The sequence below is a fragment of the Carex rostrata genome, chromosome 1, assembly GCF_964058835.1.
Source record: "Carex rostrata chromosome 1, lpCarRost1.2, whole genome shotgun sequence".
Lineage (NCBI taxonomy): Eukaryota > Viridiplantae > Streptophyta > Magnoliopsida > Poales > Cyperaceae > Carex > Carex rostrata.
The window spans coordinates 10,134,770-10,153,504 of record NC_135918.1 but is presented as its reverse complement, the minus strand read 5'-3'; the positions used below and the strand labels follow the sequence as shown (position 1 = coordinate 10,153,504).

The window sequence follows — 18,735 nt, the reverse complement described above, 5'->3', positions numbered from 1 at the left end:
TAAATCAAATTTGTAGAGAAAAATAGTTAAATACTATATTTATCTACAAGATAACACATGTGAACTCTAGTGTAGTAGTAAGAACCCAACTAGGTTCGAATCCCGCCTTCAACAGAAAAAAAAAAAAAGGGTGCGTGGTGCACAGGCTTGGTCCGCAGGCACCGTGCGTGGTTCAGAGGTGCGGTCCACGGGTGCGGCGCGCAGTCCACGGGCGCTGGGATCATATGCAGCGCGACCAGTGTATGCTTAAGTGTTGAAGTGCATAATTTGGAAAATTCGTCTATGTGCGATCTGAAAATTCAACGGCTGAGCATCCTTTCGAAAAAAAAAAACAAAAAAAATCAGAACCCTTACAGAATCTAGACATTAAGTTCCTTAAAAAGGAGGAGAGATATATAATATTTTATGCAAATTAAGTTTCTCCCAGATAAGCTTGGCCTACTCAAATTATAAGAATGGATTGATTTTACGTATTTGTAATGGTCAATTGATTGTAATAATGAACTCATCCGTCCCTCCTAGGTGCAGATGGACATACATTAATATTGTTCATCCATATCGATCTATTATTAATTGTAATAATGAACTCATCGAGGTACACGGTCCACATGAGGTGATAAAGCATATCTGGAGAACTTTTGCCCACATTATTATATTGTTAAATTATATATGTAAGACTATATCTTATCTCAGAGTGGGACTAATGTGAGGAGCAAATTAAGGGAAGAGGAATTATCTAGAAAATGACATATATTCATGATGCATTTTTTTTCTTTATTATTAATATTATTTATGAAAAATGCTAATATGCTACGTGTAGCATAGAGATCTCCATGCAACAGCTCAATATTTAAGTTTTCAAAATATTTTCATATCAAGTGATTTTCTACCTATCTAAAAAAATAGGAAAAATATTCTAAAAAATGTAAAATTTGGTTTGCAAGTACATATTCATATGGAGATCATGTTAAACAGTTCGGATCAACCGTTAGAATTTTGAAAATGCAAATATTGAGCAATTATTGTTATTGTTATTTTTTGTTGTTGTTGTTGTTGTTGTTGTTGTTGTTGTTGTTGTTGTTGTTGTTGCTGCCTCCTTTGCTATTGATAAATTTTAAGTACAGTTGGTATTGAGTGACATTTGACATCGATTTGGCTCAACATACGATGCCATTGAGGAAGTGACTTTTGTCATCTGTTGTGGAACATGAGCCGTTGGTGTCAATACATAGCAATAACAACTCGTGACTATATTGAACCGATGGCATATGTTCTCAAGGGTAAGGATGTAAATAATTGGGACATCTATTTTAGTATACACTAACTGCTTCATATATTGAACCAATGGTGGTGATGTTATATATTTTAGTAAACCTTAATTATCCCCAAACCATCTCCAAACACTAGCTCACTGTGAAAATCAACAGTTTAATTGCTTAACTTTGTATGGTAGATCTCTCTTCTCCTTTTTTATTTTATGTTTATTTTAATCGTTATTTTATATAGTTTGCTTAAATTAAGGTATAATTTAAACTAGAATTTAGTTATTTAATTTAATGTTATTTTTTTATTTTGTATAAGCAAAATGAATAGTAAAAATAATTGTTACTCACCAGATTCTTATTATAATAGATGTCTTTAAGTCGAGTATTGTAATGTTTTCAATGACCAAACAAATATCCGGACATAATTTTAATAAATATCCAGAATACAATTAACTTCATTACAATAATAACAATTAATAATAATAGATCAATGATTCAATGTAGATGAACAAGAATGTGCAACTGCATCTCTCCGAGAGAGAAGAGTTGGATTCGGGACAAAAAATTAATGCATTTTTAAAAAATCACTATTTTCAGAAGATTCTGGACCATCTAAAATAATAATTTTATACCAATTTAAAAAAATAGTAAAATAATTTCAAAAAAAATATATAATTTGATCTCCAATCACATTTTAATATGAAAATCATATTGAGCACAAAACCAATAGTGTATATTAACCCTATTCTTTATATGATTGGAGCACAAAATAGAGAAAATGATATAGAATATGATTGGAGCACAAAACCAATAGTGTATATTAACCCTACTCTTTATATATTATGTTATTTTATTTTATTTTATTTTATTAAAGGGTTCGGGTAGATTTCAGCATTTTTTTTAATTTTATTTTTGATAATTGAACATGCGTCTCTTCGCCAAAGAGACAAAAACTCATATTACTACAGTAAATCCGTAGTTTTTTATATATTTATTTTATTATAAATGTCAGACTATATGTGATCTCAAAGTGGGAATAACGTGAGGAGCAAATTAAGAGAGGACTCAGAGGAGGGATTACTTAGAAAAAGACATGCATGCATGATGCATTTTTCCTTTTATCTTATTATCAAATTAATTAATTAATTAATGGAACCAAAAACATTCATTCAACGCCTCTCACCTCTGATATAGAGCCGAAATAAACAAAATTATAATTCTAACGATCTATTTTCACGAAGTAATTGTATTGCAATAAAAAAAAAATTCAGAAATCATACATTTTCATCCTGACAGCCAATTAATACCAAGACTTCAAAATTCAAAATTCAAAATTCAAATTCAAAGCGATGGAGTCTTTAATTAGGCTCTTTGGGCTATAATATATAACAAATTGAGTCAAAATTCAAAGCGATGGAGCTTAACATTTTGTTTTGACAGATAATGAACAAAATGAACGTGCTGCCAACTAAAAATTAAAAATGGAATTTAACAATAAATTGAGTCAACTAGTCTATTTTTGGGCCTGGATTGGGCCGGCCTTTTAGTCTCAGTCTCAGCAGAGAGTCCTTGACCAAGAGCTAATATATTATTGGGCTACAACTACAAGAGAAAGTTTTAAGTTTTAACTAATCCAAAAGGAATTAGGAAAAAACAAAAGAAATCACAAGAAATTAGACATTACAGGCCGGGACTCTAAGGCCGGCAATGCGGAGGCTGAGGATCTATGTAGAAGCATGCAAATTTAAGCGGCCAAGGCAACAAAGATGTCCAACACCTTCTTCTCGTAGATGTCACGCCTCTCTCACTTGGCACTTGGAGTGGAGGTTCAAGGTATATGGACTAATGTCTGTTCTTATTTTTTTAACCCTTTCCCAAAATGCTACTTGCTATGGTAACAGGACCATCAAAAAGAGAGAAGAATTTTATTTGGTTCCTTGAACAATAAAAAAAAAAAAACGTTTATTTTGTTGAAGTTTATCAGTTAGATGTTATCTAACAAAGAGAAAAGAAAGTCTTTAATGCCTTATCCCAAAATCCATAACCAGTCGTAGCTCTCATCCTATATTAAAAAAAGCCGTGTTCTAATTTCTCATTTTCGATATGCAAGGTCAAAAATTAATCAAAATGCGCAATATATTGTTTTTTTTCCCATGCGCTCCAAAAAGACCATCCCAAGTCTCTGAAAAATCTCATGGAAAGAAGCACAGATTGTTTTTCATATTTCACAGCTACAAATTCATCCTCTGTTGTAAGTTGTTAACATCCAAAAGCAAAAAACTCTCTCTCTCTCTCTCTTGAAAGGATAACCTGACCAACTGTAAAACTTAGACCTCTAACCCCACCCCAACCAAGAGGAACAAAAATGAATAATAACAATGATAGTAAAAAAACTAAAATGGAAAATAATATAACGAGACTCATATAAAACTATCATCTGACAAACCAGCAGTACTATTACTATTCTCTGACTCGTCGAGCTCCTCACTCTGCAATCTACTCTCCAACAATTCGACTACATTACTAGGCGGGCACTTGTCTCTCTTATTCCTTGCATTCACTTGGCAAAAGCACTCCGGCCAAGAGTTCGTATAAAACGACTCCGGCCGGATCCTCTTGTGGGGACCACCAAATTTTCCAGTACTAAACATGACCTTTCTAACCCTCTCCTCAAACCTGTCTCCCTTACCCTCCTCTCTGTCCATAAAAACCGGTGCCAATGCCTTCCTATTTGGTGTAATTGTGGTTCTGAAACCGTAATACAACCTATGCCCCATTAAATTATTTGCAAAATTACTGGGCCCATCATAGGTCGGCATGAAGATGTCTGACAGGAGGCATACCATGTAGTCCACAGCAGACCCAGCAAGACCACGTGCATTCTCTTCAAGTTTCTCGGGACCCACTGTGCTGTGGTTCTCCAAGTTGGGGAATAAGGCACGAAAGGGCTTCATGAAGCGGTCCCCACCAAACAGTTCACCAGAGGCCAGGTAGATTCGGGTCGAGTTATCGAAGCCCATTGACCTTAGGACCAGTCCCACCTGCAGATGTGGCAAGGCAATAAAAATTGATAGGTAAAAACAAAAATTGAAGCTAAATGTCTCGTGTTTACAGTTTAACCTTGGAAAAGGGGAGTGAATTGCAAAATCATTATAGAAAGGAAATAATCAAATCTATGCCATTTCCCAAAATTCAAAAATAATGCCGACCCTAAAAAGGTAGAAGTCTTAAACCCAATAGAAAGGGAAATCTCACTCAAGTGCCAGATCATCTCTCAATTTGAGTGAGGCTATGGTACAATGCATAGCGCAAATTGGTCTGTACTATGGAACTATATCTTTGTTTCAAAGCCCAAACAGTCGATCCGACCGTCAACATGATCTCCATAGGGAAATATACTTAAAGACAAGATTTTATATTTTTTTTCAAAATTTTTTACTATTTTTTTAGACATGTAGCAAAATCATATTTTTTAATGGTTCGGAATTTAGATCAAGTAATTTTCTACCTATCTAAAATAATAGTAAAAAAAAAAACTAAAAAATGTAAATTTTGATCTACAAGTACATTTTCATACTATTCATATTGAACAGTTTGGAATTACTGTTTATAATTTAAAAATGAAGATATTGATCCATAGTACAGAACAATATGCATTGTGCATAGTACTGTAGCCTCACTCCCTTATATATACTGACACCACTTCATCGAAGGGCAGAATTGGTAACTGATACAAGTAACAAAATAAAGATGGTAGTCTAATCAAAAGAAATAGTAAAATATATAAAATTGATCAAGATTACCTCTTCTGGTGTCAAGGGACATTTTCCAATGAGTCTCCTCTCTCTATATACAAGCTCCTTCTCAGCAAAATTTTCCTTCCGATATTTTATCAGAATTTTCTGTTCTGCAGGAGTAAATATGTCTACACACCTAAATAAATTTCAAAAGTTCATCAAAGTGAGATTTGACTCAAAAGTTAAACAGTGTATATAAGTATTTAGTATATACCCTCAGAAACATTTACTTCCTATAGCTTCTTAGAAACTGGCATGAAAGAAAAATAAAAATAATAGATAAAAAGGATTTAGTAATTACTAATCCTTTCATTGTGGTATATGGAAGAAGAATAGGAGGCATACAGTTCATATTCCTCATTGATTGTATAGGTGTATAAGCATGAAATATTTCTAATTTTGCAGCGGTAGACTACATGTGATAGCATATATCTGTATACCAGCCCCACTAAACAAAGAGGATTCAAATAGAAACAAACTCATATACCCAGCAAAAGCGAGCATGTCCATCTCGAACCGAAGGTGAATTGACATAAAATGCCCTTGAGATCTTAGCCTGTTCACAATCTCACTGCTTATTTTCATGATATTCGGCTTAAAGCGCAATGCGTGGTAATTTACACGACATCTCAGCCTCTGTAACTCAGGCTCGTCGATATCCTCAGCCAAACGATGTGAGAATGGGGTGAGGTAGATTGCTCCATGCTGCTTCATCTTCTCTAGTGCAAAGGTCGTGTACCAGCTCAGTGGTGCATCTCTTGGTGGCCTTATCTGAGAAATGTGTTACAAGAAAGGTAATAACTGTGAGATATCAACATTATATAACCCAAATTCATCCTCATTTAAGCATGAATTCTATAACAAACACCAACTGCAACCCAATTTGATAATTGAACTCAACTTTGAAATGGTACTCGATTTACCAGCAATTGACAATAAGAAACCTGACCAAAATGGTATCCAAATAAAAAACATCCTTATGTGTGTCATGCCTAGTAAGAACATATATCATATCTTAATTAAGCATCACTGTTCCAAACCTGATGAGCTTTCAACTTCTTGGTCTTTCCTTTTGAAGTGACTTCTGGAAGGCCCTTAACAATGCGAATATCATACCTCAAGGTTTTGACGAAATGCTCAACATCATAGATACCTGGAAACCCACTGAGTGGTAGGTACAAACAAACTTTTTTAAATTCAGTCAGCAAATGCAATAAAAAAAAATGGATTTGATAGAGAAATTTGGTTCATAAGCTCACATTAGACAAAGTTTTGCCTAATAAGAGAAAAAAAATGTACCTCTCATCCCGCCAAAAAGAGTTTGTATCCAACTCGGGCAATACCAGTGTGGCATTCATTATACGTGCAGCCACAACAGCATTACATATCTGCAATATTTATGTAAAACAGTTGAGTAATAATACTATGTTGTATGCAATTAACAATACAAAATCATATAAAGGAAAAGAAAATATCAATCTACAAAAGGATCAAGACGATAGAAAAATGTATAAGTTTATGATATGATGCTGATAACACTCAAATGCATACAATATTTTCAATCTTTTCAGAATATTCATACCGCAGTTCTTTGTTGATTCAAGCCACCATTACAGCGCACACGTAAAAATCCATTAGTCTCAGTTGGCGGGGCTGAAATCAAATAAAATAAATGTACTTGGACTCAGTATGACCCAATTTATGTCCTAAAAAATGAAACGCTGTGATGTGTTGATATTATTTGAAAAATTTACACGCACGTGGCCAATAGGATCGTGGGGCTGATGAAGATCTCCAACCACCCGAATCAGCTGTTCTCCAGAGTTTATCAACATCAATATTCTGGCAAATAGGTAACGAATTTTATAGATACTGACTCGGTACTGATTACCTAAAATGTTTCAAGTCGAATTGATAGTTGATACCGAAATTTAGCCCAATCAAATGGTATTGTAATAAAATGTCAACAACTTGTCCCCAGTTTGTCTCAATTTTACCTCAGTTGAGAAATATTAACACTTTCAAAGTATATTAATTTAATATAAGAAGAGAATAGAGATGAAAAGAATAGAAACCTCGACATTGTAAGAAGAATTAGTAAACCCAACAGAATAGACGAAGGAAATAATGCAAATGACAAGGACAAGCGTTGCAATTCCAAGCCTGGTTGACAACCCTTTCAACCTATAGATTGAACAGAAGAATGTGCAAATCACACAAGTAAAATGAATGCAAATTTGAAGAAGGTCGTTCGACATATTTAACAAGCAATTAAACCAAATTGTAAATAACATTTTTACTATATGTTTCAAGTAGAATGAAAAACAATTTTAGTTTTTTTGGAAAGTAAGTACAGTGGTAAAGTTAGTTTGCTTAAAATTAATTTGTAATTTAGGAATGCAGCATATGTGAAGGAGGGATGTAATGACTGACCAGGGATGCTGCTGCTTGAAGTGCCTGGATCCAACTCGCGGTCTCACCTATGAATCCGACAAGGATAAAAATAAAACATAATTGAGGAAGATTAGAAGAAAAGAAGAACCCTAGATCTAGAAAAGGCGGGAGAGAAAGAAAGAGAAACGAACAGGCATGGTGGTAGTGGTGATGGTTTGAGGAGAAGCTCCTCTCTTCTCTTCTCTTCTCTTCTCTTCTCTTCTCTTCTCTTCTCTTCTGTTGGATTTGTTGGAAGCGGAAGGGAAGCGAAGGGAAGGGAGGCAGTAGAAACTAGAAAGAGAGAGCAGTAGAATAATTTGGAAATGGTGATCAGGAGAAGCAGATCGATCGTCACTTGGTTAGATGAGATCACTATCGTCTGGCACTGGCCGCTGGGGTATAGAAGCGAGAACAAACGAGATTTCGCGAGAGAGAGAGAGAGAGGATAGGAGCAGGTTCACAACGGACGGCCACGATCGGTCAGATGTTATATCGAACGGACAACATATTGTGTAAGAATAGATCCCGTGATGGATAACCTCAACAAGCAAGCAAGCAAGCAAGAATTGATCTTGCTTTAATTTGCCACATCAGATAGGAAGGAAGGTTTGGTCATTTGTTGTAAATTAAAGAAGGGTCGATCGATCTGGGCTGCACTATGTATTTTAGTGATTGATCAACTCAAAATTGGCGTTATCTCCAGAAGAACTGGGACTGAGAGACACATTTGCAAAATAATTTGGTCTCAATATATCACGGAGGAAGAAACACTACTTTATGAGTAATGGACATCTCAACTTCAAATCCAAGGGCTATATTGGTCAGTTCAGTTTATAAAAAAGTTAAATCAAATATTTCATTATTAAAAGGGGATAGAAATAATAATGGTCAATTTTTATGGGAATATTGAATATTATGATGTTTTTTTTGAGATATTGGTTATTTCAGAAATTTGTATGAGTACATGCATGGGAAATTTTCCCTATTAAATAATACGTTAATTTTATTATACTATAAAGTTTTTTTGGATAATAGTGGTGTTATTCATTAGAAACAAATGTTCATACAAAAGGGATCCATATAATTAGCACTTACAAAATATGGAAGCTAAAGATAATACATAAGCTATAACAAAAGATCTCTCTAACTGTGAAGCAGTAAGGAGATATCTAAAAAAAACATATCATGACATAGTAGCTGAACAATTAGAAATATTCATCTAGATATTAATTAAGTTTTTGAACTAAGTAAAGACTAAGGCAACTAGGTTGAAGTAGAAGAGCTTGCTAGGGAGAAACTAGTATGTGTAGTAGTGGGATCAGGAGTGTCAGTAGAGAAGAAAGCTGCATCAATGACATCCATATCTGCACGGTTTCTGAGATACTCAGAGAGATCTGACCTCTCTAAACTATGACATGGTTCTTTCTCTGAATCCCAACTGCTGCTGATTTATTGAGACGTATCTGTCTCCGATAGAATTATAATCGTGTCTGGAATAGATAAGAAATATCCATGGGTAAAATTAAACTAGGTTTAAAAAAAGATTCATCGAGGTTAAATTTGCACCAATATGTAGTTAGAGATATAATTTTTAAACCTAAGGAAGTTACATATGGAAATGACATTATTAAAGCATACATTATTTCTGGCTAATCAAATAGGAAGCGTTTAATTGTCCACAGTCTTTTGTCCACCATTTGTCCACAGCTTTGACTTGAGCGAATACTGTAAAATTACTTCTATATGCTGTATAATTAGACAATATATCACATAAAATATATCAGTTAAACACAAAACATCCAGCAACTATTTGAAGTGGTCCCATGATAGTTAGAAAAAGATTGCAACTTGCACAACAGGACAAAATAAATGTACTTTCAGAAATTACAGTTATAGGAAGTTATTGGCAGTTAGAGTTAGTTATTAGCGGTTATTGGCAGTTAGATTTAATTATTAGCGTCCGCACTGGGTTGAATCTTGTATACTGTAAAATTGAATCTTGTATATTATAAAATTGAATCTTGTATACTGTAAAATTGAATCTTCTACACAGTAAAATTTACAATTGAATCTTGTATACTATAAAATTGAATCAGCAAAACTGTAAAATTGAATCTTGTATACAGTAGAATTTTCAATTGAATCTTGTTCGGATGAGTAAGAAGCCTCTCTATCATCTCCTTCCTCCAGATTTTCACAAGATGAATACTGTAAAATTACAAGATGAATACTGTAAAATTAACAAATCAATACTCCAATAAAATTTATAATTGAATCTTGTATACTGTAAAATTGAATCAGCAGAACTGTAAAATTGAATCTTCTATACAGTAGAATTTTCAATTGAATGTTGTTCAGATGAGTCTATCATCTCTTTTCTCCAGATTTTCACAAGATGAATACTGTAAAATTACAAGATAAATACTGTAAAATCTCTTTCCTCCAGATTTCCACAAGATGAATACTGTAAAATGACAAGATGAATACTGTAAAATTAACAAGGCAATACTGTAAAATTAACAGATTAATACTCCATATCGCCTCTCTATCATCTATTTTCTCTAGATTTTCACAAGATGAATACTGTAAAATGACAAGATGAATACTGTAAAATTAACGGGGCAATACAATAAAATTAACAAATCAATACTCCATATTGTCTCTCTATCATCTCTTTCCTCCAGATTTCATTTGAAATGCTAGATCTGTTACTGCATACAACGAAAACAACAAATTCAACATAAATAACTTACTAGATTTGAATTTTGTTGTGCTCTTCAATAAAAACAACTTCTATTCGACCGCGCTCCACGATTGAAGGTTCCATTGCGATCATGTATAAAAAACGAGATCGAGTCAGTAATCTCAATTAAAATCGACATTGCAAAGGAAAAATGAATCAGAGAAGGTAAATACAAAAAATAACAATTACGATTTCGTTGCCGTCGCGGCCGATCCAGATTATTCTTCTGATCTGATCCGATCATCTCTTTCTTATCCACTCTCGTTACCGTTGCGGCCGTCGGTAGAGAGGTGAGAGAGGTGAGAGAGAGGAAAGCTAATTTTGGAGAAAAACATTTCTGTCGTGATTTTATAATTTGTCAAATTGGATAAGAGAAATAGATTTTCGTTAAAAACTAACGAGTCAGATCTCACTTTACTCGGTCAGGTATTGAACTGGATCTGAAGTCCAGATTGAAGAGATCTTCCACAACTGAGCAGAAATAACTCATCCTTCAGTCTTCGATATTCTCGGGGTTCATGTACAGTCAACTCAGGAGATCAGACGGTTAGGAAATCTTAGTACAGCACGCGTGTGCCCCTAAGCGGATAAGATGCAAGCAGAATTATTGGGGGATATTTTGTTCTTTTTTGACCGGACAGAAAAAACGGAGACGATAGAAAAAACGGTGGGGGATATTTCCGTTAAAAGACAGTTAAATGGGAGTGGATAAGGTTGTGGACAAATGGTGGACAAAACTCAGTGGACAGAAACCTTTTCTCAATCAAATAACCCAAATAGTAGCTGCCGTATTTAATTCAATTAATAAACTATCTTTTAATGGAATCCAAGCGTCTAATAACCAGAGATCAGCTATTTTTCAGAATTGAAAATAAAATTGCTATGATTTGCTATCCAGTGCCATATACAAGAGATTAAAAGACAATTTACAAAGAAATGGTATATTGATTCTGGTTTCCTGCAAAAGTAACGGGTTTGGTCACCTATTCACCTATAAATTGCAACCTAAATTTGTAAATTTTTCTCCAAATAAATCTGATATTGTAAAGAATTTGGTAGCAATTGCAAGCGATTTGTAGCTTTGCTTTTGAAAAATCCGAATACTTTAAATTATGTGCTTTTATTGTGGCTTCATTTAACTTTTGAAAATATAATAACATAATTTTTGAAACTCAACTATCAAAATACAACCATTGTATATGACTTAAATCTACCATAATCTACCATTATTTATTTACTGGTCCCAATATTCCAAAGAAGAAATATATATTGATAATTCATTCTATTTAATATTCTAAATATATTTTATTTTGTGTTACAATGTATATTACGATAAACGGATTGTAACAAAGAATTTTTTTTTAAAACCTTGGGATTTAAATAATCTTTTTTTTTTGCTTGAAATTTTAAATAATCTTTGAATCTATGAATATATTATTGTCACGCGAAAAAAGCACATGACCTTAAAATCAACGCATGAATTTATAGTTTCAATAATACAACGCATGATTGGAACACGAAAAAAGATTCTCCTTTAGAGAAACAGCAATTATTTATGCTTCTAGGCTTCTAGCACCATGCATTTATTTTAATTAATTTTGAATTTTGAAAATGAGATGCGTCTCCATTTGCCCGGTTTAATTGAATCCATGCATGCACTTAATTTTGCCAATTATGCTTCGTATTTTAAGACTAGTTAATCTGACCTCGCACCCGTTTTTTTCTTTATTTAATTTCAAATTGAATGATTTAATTTTAACACTATTATTCTGGTCGAAAATTACATTACTTAAGTAGAATATTTTTTTTAATAAATGATTATTGAATAAATTTAGGGAATGAAAATGCAAAGAAATAATATTCTGAGTGATGGTAGTGTGTGGTGGACATTAATTTTGGGTAAAAAGAAAGAGAGTTAAAATAAAATAAAATAAAAGGCATTCAGGTCAGGTGATATGAAGAACTAACTCCACTTGAATACTTGTGAAAATTCGATTCGAGTATTCGACCCAACTTCAAATCAAAATTATAGAAAATTATCGAATCTTCCTTCCATTTAGCCATTTAGGCGCTAACACCAAAACACAAACCCCACACACTTGACACTTGTATTCTATTCTATTCTATTCTATTCTATTCTATTCTATTCTATTCTATTTGTATCTTACTCGCATTAGGGTGGGGTCCGCCTGTCAGTCGGTCAAAAGAGCCACCGTGAAATATGCAGATCGGAGCGGGATTTCAAATGAATATATTCCTTACACATGGTTCGTAAATATTAACAAAGTGGAACCCACATGTCATCCGGATGGTTTTTCTACTTTTATTTGTGAGCCCGGTGCATTTAGGATAATTTAAGAAGAAGCGGGGGGTCTAAAAATACATTCATTCGCCATTGTTCCAAAAAAACGATTGAGAACGTGAGAGAGAGAGAAAGTAGAGTGTTGTTTCTTGCCTCTCTTTCAATTTTCAAATTCTTCTCTTTTCCTCTCTCTCTCTCTCTCTTGCTTCTATACCTCCACCGATCTCCCTCTCTCTCTATCTCGATCGGATCTTCTCTCTCTGATCGGGCCTTTGATCGAGAGTCGCCGTTCGCTTTTGAGTTTTGATAAACAAGGTGAGTTTTTTTTTTTCCGATTTCTTTCAATTAAGCAAGACCCTAGCTCTAACTTTTTAGCTACTTTCTTTTTTATTTGGTCTCGGTGATGACCTAGATAACCTAGCTAGTCCGACGTAAAAAAAATCGGCGGATCTTTGTATATAGGGTTTTACGATTTCTCTTTCTTGAAATCCTTTTCTTGTTTTAAGTCGTTGTTCCTGTGTTCCGACCATATTTTACTTGGTTTTCAGGCACGCAATAATTAATACAACATAGATTTGTGAAAATTTAATTTCTGTTTGGCTATTCTCAGGACCCATAATAGAATGAGAATTTCCATTGTTTCAAAATTCACTTCAATTCCTTCTTCTTTGGGTTAGGGTTCTCACTTCTTAGTTTATTATAATTTTTGGTTGCAGTTTCAGTGATTTTGTATATAAACAGTTATTTGCATAAACCCCTTATATATGTTACATTCTTTTGAGAGAATTTTCTGTGTATTTTATTGTTATTTTAAGACCTGTTCGTTCTTTGTACAATGTTGGGTACTTAGGGTTTAAAAATTTAAACCACTTGATCTGTTACTTTTGCACTTTCTTTATTTTATTTCAGTGCATCTCTCAATTGATTTATTGGGAGGTAGTAAGTCTTGGCTAATTATATGATCTTTGGTGTTTGGGATCCAAGCAGTGCATCTCTCTCTTTGATTTGTTACCTGATTTTGAAACATTCACATGTGCACTGCATTTAGGGTTTTGATTCCAATCTAGTAATTTACTAAGAAACTTCTTTTAAAAAAAATAAAATAAAAAAGGATGTAGCAAACTAATAAATTGTTCTTTTATTAGTACTATTTTGTTCTTCTTAATTTAAGCACATATTTAATCTCTTCTATTCCTTTCTCTTGCAGGTGTTTATTTTGTAAGAAACAGCTTATATGTGCTGTTGAGGTATGGAAGCTAAGGAGAATTCTTCTATTGCCGGTTTCCAACAGCACATTGGCCGCATCACGCGGTCCCGTTCTGCAGCTTCTCGTGCAAATGGTGCGGCCCCTCCTCTGGTACCACTAAAGAAACCTGATCCACCTAAAAGGAGAACTACTAGAGGAGTGTCTGACGAAAATGCCCCCCAAATCATGGTTTCTTCTAATCTGGGAATTCAAAAGGGAAACCCCAAAAATGCAGTTTCTGATACCAAGGGCCAGCAAAAGGGGAGAGCAAAGAGACCAGCTTTAGCTGATATTAAATGCGATGTAGGAATGACATCGAATGTAAAGATGACTGATCTGTGTGTGGGAACTAAGAAAGGGAGGGGAAAAAGGCCTGTTACTGATGGAAGTACCCACAATGGTGCTGGTACCACTCTCGTCGTACCAAATAAGAGGCGTGCGACATTGAGAGAAGCATCAAATGTCCTATGTGATGGCGTGCTGATTGACTCTTCTTTCCCTGTACCAAAAGCACAGGTAGAGTTTTTAGTTTTAGACTGTAACAGTTTGCCTTGTACATGCCACATCCAGCATGTATAAATTGTTACGTTTTCCAGAGAGCACGTTACTTTACCACTATTAGTAGTATAATTTTCCTGTATTTATTTATGTTTTATGTTTCAGACCAATGTCTTATCTGAGGGCTATCTGGGTATTTTCAAGTCTATAGAAGAGGCTAAGTCTCCCGCTGAGCATAAAAAACAAGAGTTGAAGAATGTTGAAGACTTAAATCTTCACGAAAATGGGTCAAAAGAGGTTTCTTCTTCGGCGAGGCACTCAAATAAGGATGGAGAAAGCATTGGAAAGATCTTTCTAGAAGAAAGTAGTTCTGGGGCTCGTGGTTTTTTTATGAACGCTGACGCTATGAATGGTAACTAGTTTGCATTCTAAATTTATACTGCATGCCTCTTCACAATGAAAATAGCATGCAACCACTGAAAATTGCATTTGTATAACATGACTTGCAAGATATTTATGAAACTGCTTCTATACTTCCCTTGCTTCCCTAAACAGAAATAGGTGGTAATTATTATTCCACAAAATGACTAATCGAGGAAGGAAGAAAGTAACTTTTTCTGTGTTATAAGGGCTTCTGTAACAATATCTCTAACTTTTTTGGGGCACACATGTTGTTATTAATTTTAGGAGATTTATAAAACTATAGTGAACTGATTTTTTGCTCATGTAGGAGATACAACTAGCTCTGGAATTGTGAACATAGACTGTGAAAAGTCGAATGCTCGAATGTGCTCCATTTATGCATCTGACATTTACAGAAACTTCCGGGCTAATGAGGTAATGGGACCTAATTATATAAAGCTCTGTGCTCTCTTTTGTTTATTTTTTTTTTTCCCTCTTCATATCTGTTCCGTTAGCTTTGGAATGTTATGTTTGGTGTTTTAGAACTCTGGTCCTAAAGTAATTTTCATCAAATACTAATGATATATTGCAATGACCTACATGCTATGATAGAAATTGTACTTCATTCTCAGCATGCTAAGATATATTCTTCAATCTATCTTCTTACACTTTTTCTTTATTTTAAAAATTCTTACCAGCTTATCAGAAGGCCTTCTTCTGATTTTCTGGAGAGACTGCAGACTGATGTTACACAGAATATGCGTGCAGTCTTAGTCGATTGGCTTGTCGAGGTTTGCCCTGATTTTTTTTCTTCTTGAAGTTAGACAGTAGTTCGTTTATTCCCAACTCATTTTATGTCTTCTTTATTGGAAGTAATGATACTTTTTAATTATGGTTTGTTAATGGATTTGACACAGGTCTGTGATGAGTACTGCCTAGTCCCTGATACCCTGTATTTGACAGTGTACCTTATCGACCGATTTCTCTCGATGAACAAAATTGAGAGGCAACGGCTTCAGCTTCTTGGAATAACATGCATGTTGATTGCCTCGTAAGTCAATGTATCTCAGAAATTGAATATCATTTTGTGATGTAATGAGCAGAAACATAAAAATAATTACTTGTAGGTTTATATGTGCATAAATGAAATCATAATTTGCTAATAAAACTTCTTCCTTTTCAGTAAGTATGAAGAGATATGCGCTCCTCGTGTGCAGGAGTTCTGCTTCATCACTGACAATTCATACAGCAAGGCTGAGGTAACTCCCCACCCCAACAGTAACCAACAATCCAACTCAAACAATCAAAACCTCATATTCTTACTATTGTCATACTATTGCATCAGGTACTAAAAATGGAGAGGCAAGTGCTGTCATTGGTGGGCTATAATATCTCCATTCCAACAACAAAGATATTTCTCAGGTTATTTATAACCCAATGCTGTTTATTTTCATTTTAAGAGCTACTTTTAACTTGTCAAACCTTTGTATTGACTATCACTTGCATTGAATTTATCATTTCAGGAGATTTCTTCGAGCAGCGCAAGCCTCTTCCAAGGTATTACAGTGTGTCAATTTCTGAAAATGTTGTCTGCTGTAGTTGCTTAATCAAGTTTATAGTTTCTTGTGTGACCAACTGACCATGATAGTATTTGTTGTTTCCTAACTATGTCCCAATTGGATATTGTTGTTCAGCCATGTAATTTATATCCCTTGCTGTACAGAATATATATGCAAAGCATTTTTTGCAAATGATACCTCATATTTCGATTATAGTCATGAAGAGAATTTTAATTGTTCAGCCATGCAATTTATAGTAGGATAAACTAGCTAATTTGCCTCAAACATGTTGAATTAACTGAAAACTAACATGTCCACAAGCAGTTGCTGTAAACTAGGAAGTCACCATGTCCTGCTAGTGCTTGAGTCCATACAGTTGTAATTAGCTTCATAAAAGAGATACTGATAAAGTAGTGGTTGTTATCCAGAATCCCTTGATACATACTATTATTTTCTCTTTCCTGATACATGTGTGTAAAATAATGGCAGGTGCACCCTGCGCTGATGCATCTTACAAACTATCTGGCTGAGCTGACACTGGTAGAATACAGCTTCCTTGAATTCTTGCCATCAGTGATTGCCTCAGCTGCTGTTTTTCTTGCTCAGTGGACCCTCGACCAATCTACTAACCCGTGGGTAATTTCCTTCGCCTCCCCTCTCTCTCTCCAAACTTTTATTTTCTTTGCAAAATTACTGCCTCTTTGTTTTCACTTTCTAGTTTCTCCTTATGTGCTTCAATTTTGCTGTTTCTCCCCCTTACAAGTCTGCAAGTTGTTTTTTGTTTTCTTTATTTTGTGCTCACCTTTTTGTCCGTTGTACTTACGGGTGGGGACGGGTGTACAGATATAGGAGGATTCAATGGGAGGTATTCTTGTGGTTGTCCAGTCCAGCTGGCTCCCTCACATGTACCTTTTTTTCCATGTGAGGGGGTGGCATTCATATGGTTTGTTTGCCTCTTAATTTAATTCACTTTTGCAGTTTCTTTATTTATATTTTGCTAAGTACATCTTACGATGATGCATATATTTAGTAATGAATAATGAAGCAACCTATAATTCAACAAATTGTGAGCTAACACATGACACTTGGTTTTCAGTATTACAGAAGGAAGTTTTGAAATAATTTCCCTATTTTACCTTGTTTATAAATTTAAACATGCAGTATCAGAAGTTATAAGAGATGGATTTTCATAATACTGTTCTTGGATTTCATGGAAAAAACTTATTTCCAAATTTTGGTGTTCAAGAGTTGGTGCTTGGTGCACTGCCCTTTGCTTTAAAATTCTCTTCATGACTATAATTTAATTCTATATTTACTTCATTCTTCAGAGTTATCTCTCAATCTTCTATGTAGTCTCTTATGGCATATTGTTTTCTAGTTAGACCTTATATTTGTCCTCTCTCAGTTGTTTTTATTCTCTTTTGACCTGTGAATTCTGTGCACATGCTAGTTTTTACTCGAGATCAATCTTGATCTTTTCCACTTAGATAACATTCTTTAAGATATTATCACTTGGCAATTAAAAGGTTGTCTTTCTTTAGTGTTCCTGCAAATAAAATCTACATATCCAACAAGCTTCCTTCATATTTTATTCATTTTTGCAAATTTTTGCAAATTATGCATTGCTAAAACACAAAGTTTAGACAGACAGAACCGTTAAACTCCAGGAAATTACCATATTACTCCTGACACAGGAGGGACCAGTTTACAGTTCTTAGTTCACAATTAGATTCAGTTTTGTTAGGGTTATTCACATGTAACATTCAACAACTCGACCTAAGGTTCTGTCAGGCATAAAACTAATCATTTTCTTGTGATTCTATGTATTACTCAGTGTTTGTTACTCTTCCCTATTGTTAGCTGGTAATAGGATATTTTACTTAAAACATTTTTATTTGGCTTTTATATATGCAGAATATTACCCTTGAACATTATACCGGCTACAAGAGCTGTGACATAAAGAATTCTATTCTCACACTGAGAGATTTGCAAATCAACACCAAAAAATGCAGTCTGAAAGCAATTCGACAAAAGTATCAGCAGGATAAGGTGCACATATATTCAAAGTTCTACCAATATTCAGTGGTGCTGTGTAAAATAAATAAATTAATCCATTTTTGTGTTTTCTGTACAGTTTTCCTCTGTGGCGTGCCTGACATCACCTGAGCTACCTGACTCCTTATTCTGCTAGCGGGTGGTAGATGGCATACGACCTCTATATTGACACTGAAAAGTTTTTTATTCTTTGCTATATATTTTCTTGGTTTGTTAGTAAATTCAAATTGAATAGAAGTGGTCATGTTCTGATTTCTGTCAGTAGGTTTTTTTTTTTTTGCTGTGTTTATTAGGCCATCTGATTGGCGAAACAAATGTTGTTTTTTTATTTATGACAATCATTAATAGTTTGCTGTGTATGCGTATGTTGGATTAACTTTGATGATGAGTTGTATGTTTTAATAAACATTGAGACCAATTGACAAAAAAACAAAT

At 34.3% G+C, this 18,735-nt stretch overlaps 2 protein-coding genes across 2 annotated transcripts; one reads left to right on the top strand and one right to left on the bottom strand.

Annotated features, from left to right (window-relative positions):
* Positions 1–3,524: 3,524 nt before the first annotated feature.
* On the bottom strand, positions 3,525–7,931 carry LOC144557883 (O-fucosyltransferase family protein). The gene is made up of 10 exons (XM_078306518.1): positions 7,648–7,931; positions 7,496–7,542; positions 7,138–7,246; positions 6,823–6,904; positions 6,645–6,715; positions 6,362–6,450; positions 6,103–6,226; positions 5,550–5,833; positions 5,069–5,198; positions 3,525–4,306 (listed from the first exon to the last, which is right to left on the bottom strand). Exons 1-10 carry the CDS (start codon positions 7,651–7,653, stop codon positions 3,686–3,688), a joined length of 1,563 nt encoding a protein of 520 aa, XP_078162644.1. The 5' UTR covers positions 7,654–7,931; the 3' UTR covers positions 3,525–3,685.
* Positions 7,932–12,654: 4,723 nt separating this feature from the next.
* Positions 12,655–18,659, top strand: LOC144557876 (cyclin-A2-1-like). Its single transcript, XM_078306507.1, has 12 exons — positions 12,655–12,855; positions 13,748–14,302; positions 14,450–14,696; positions 15,015–15,121; positions 15,385–15,477; positions 15,604–15,737; positions 15,870–15,945; positions 16,032–16,108; positions 16,210–16,243; positions 16,735–16,881; positions 18,160–18,294; positions 18,380–18,659. Exons 2-12 carry the CDS (start codon positions 13,790–13,792, stop codon positions 18,434–18,436), a joined length of 1,620 nt encoding a protein of 539 aa, XP_078162633.1. The 5' UTR covers positions 12,655–12,855; positions 13,748–13,789; the 3' UTR covers positions 18,437–18,659.
* Positions 18,660–18,735: the final 76 nt, after the last annotated feature.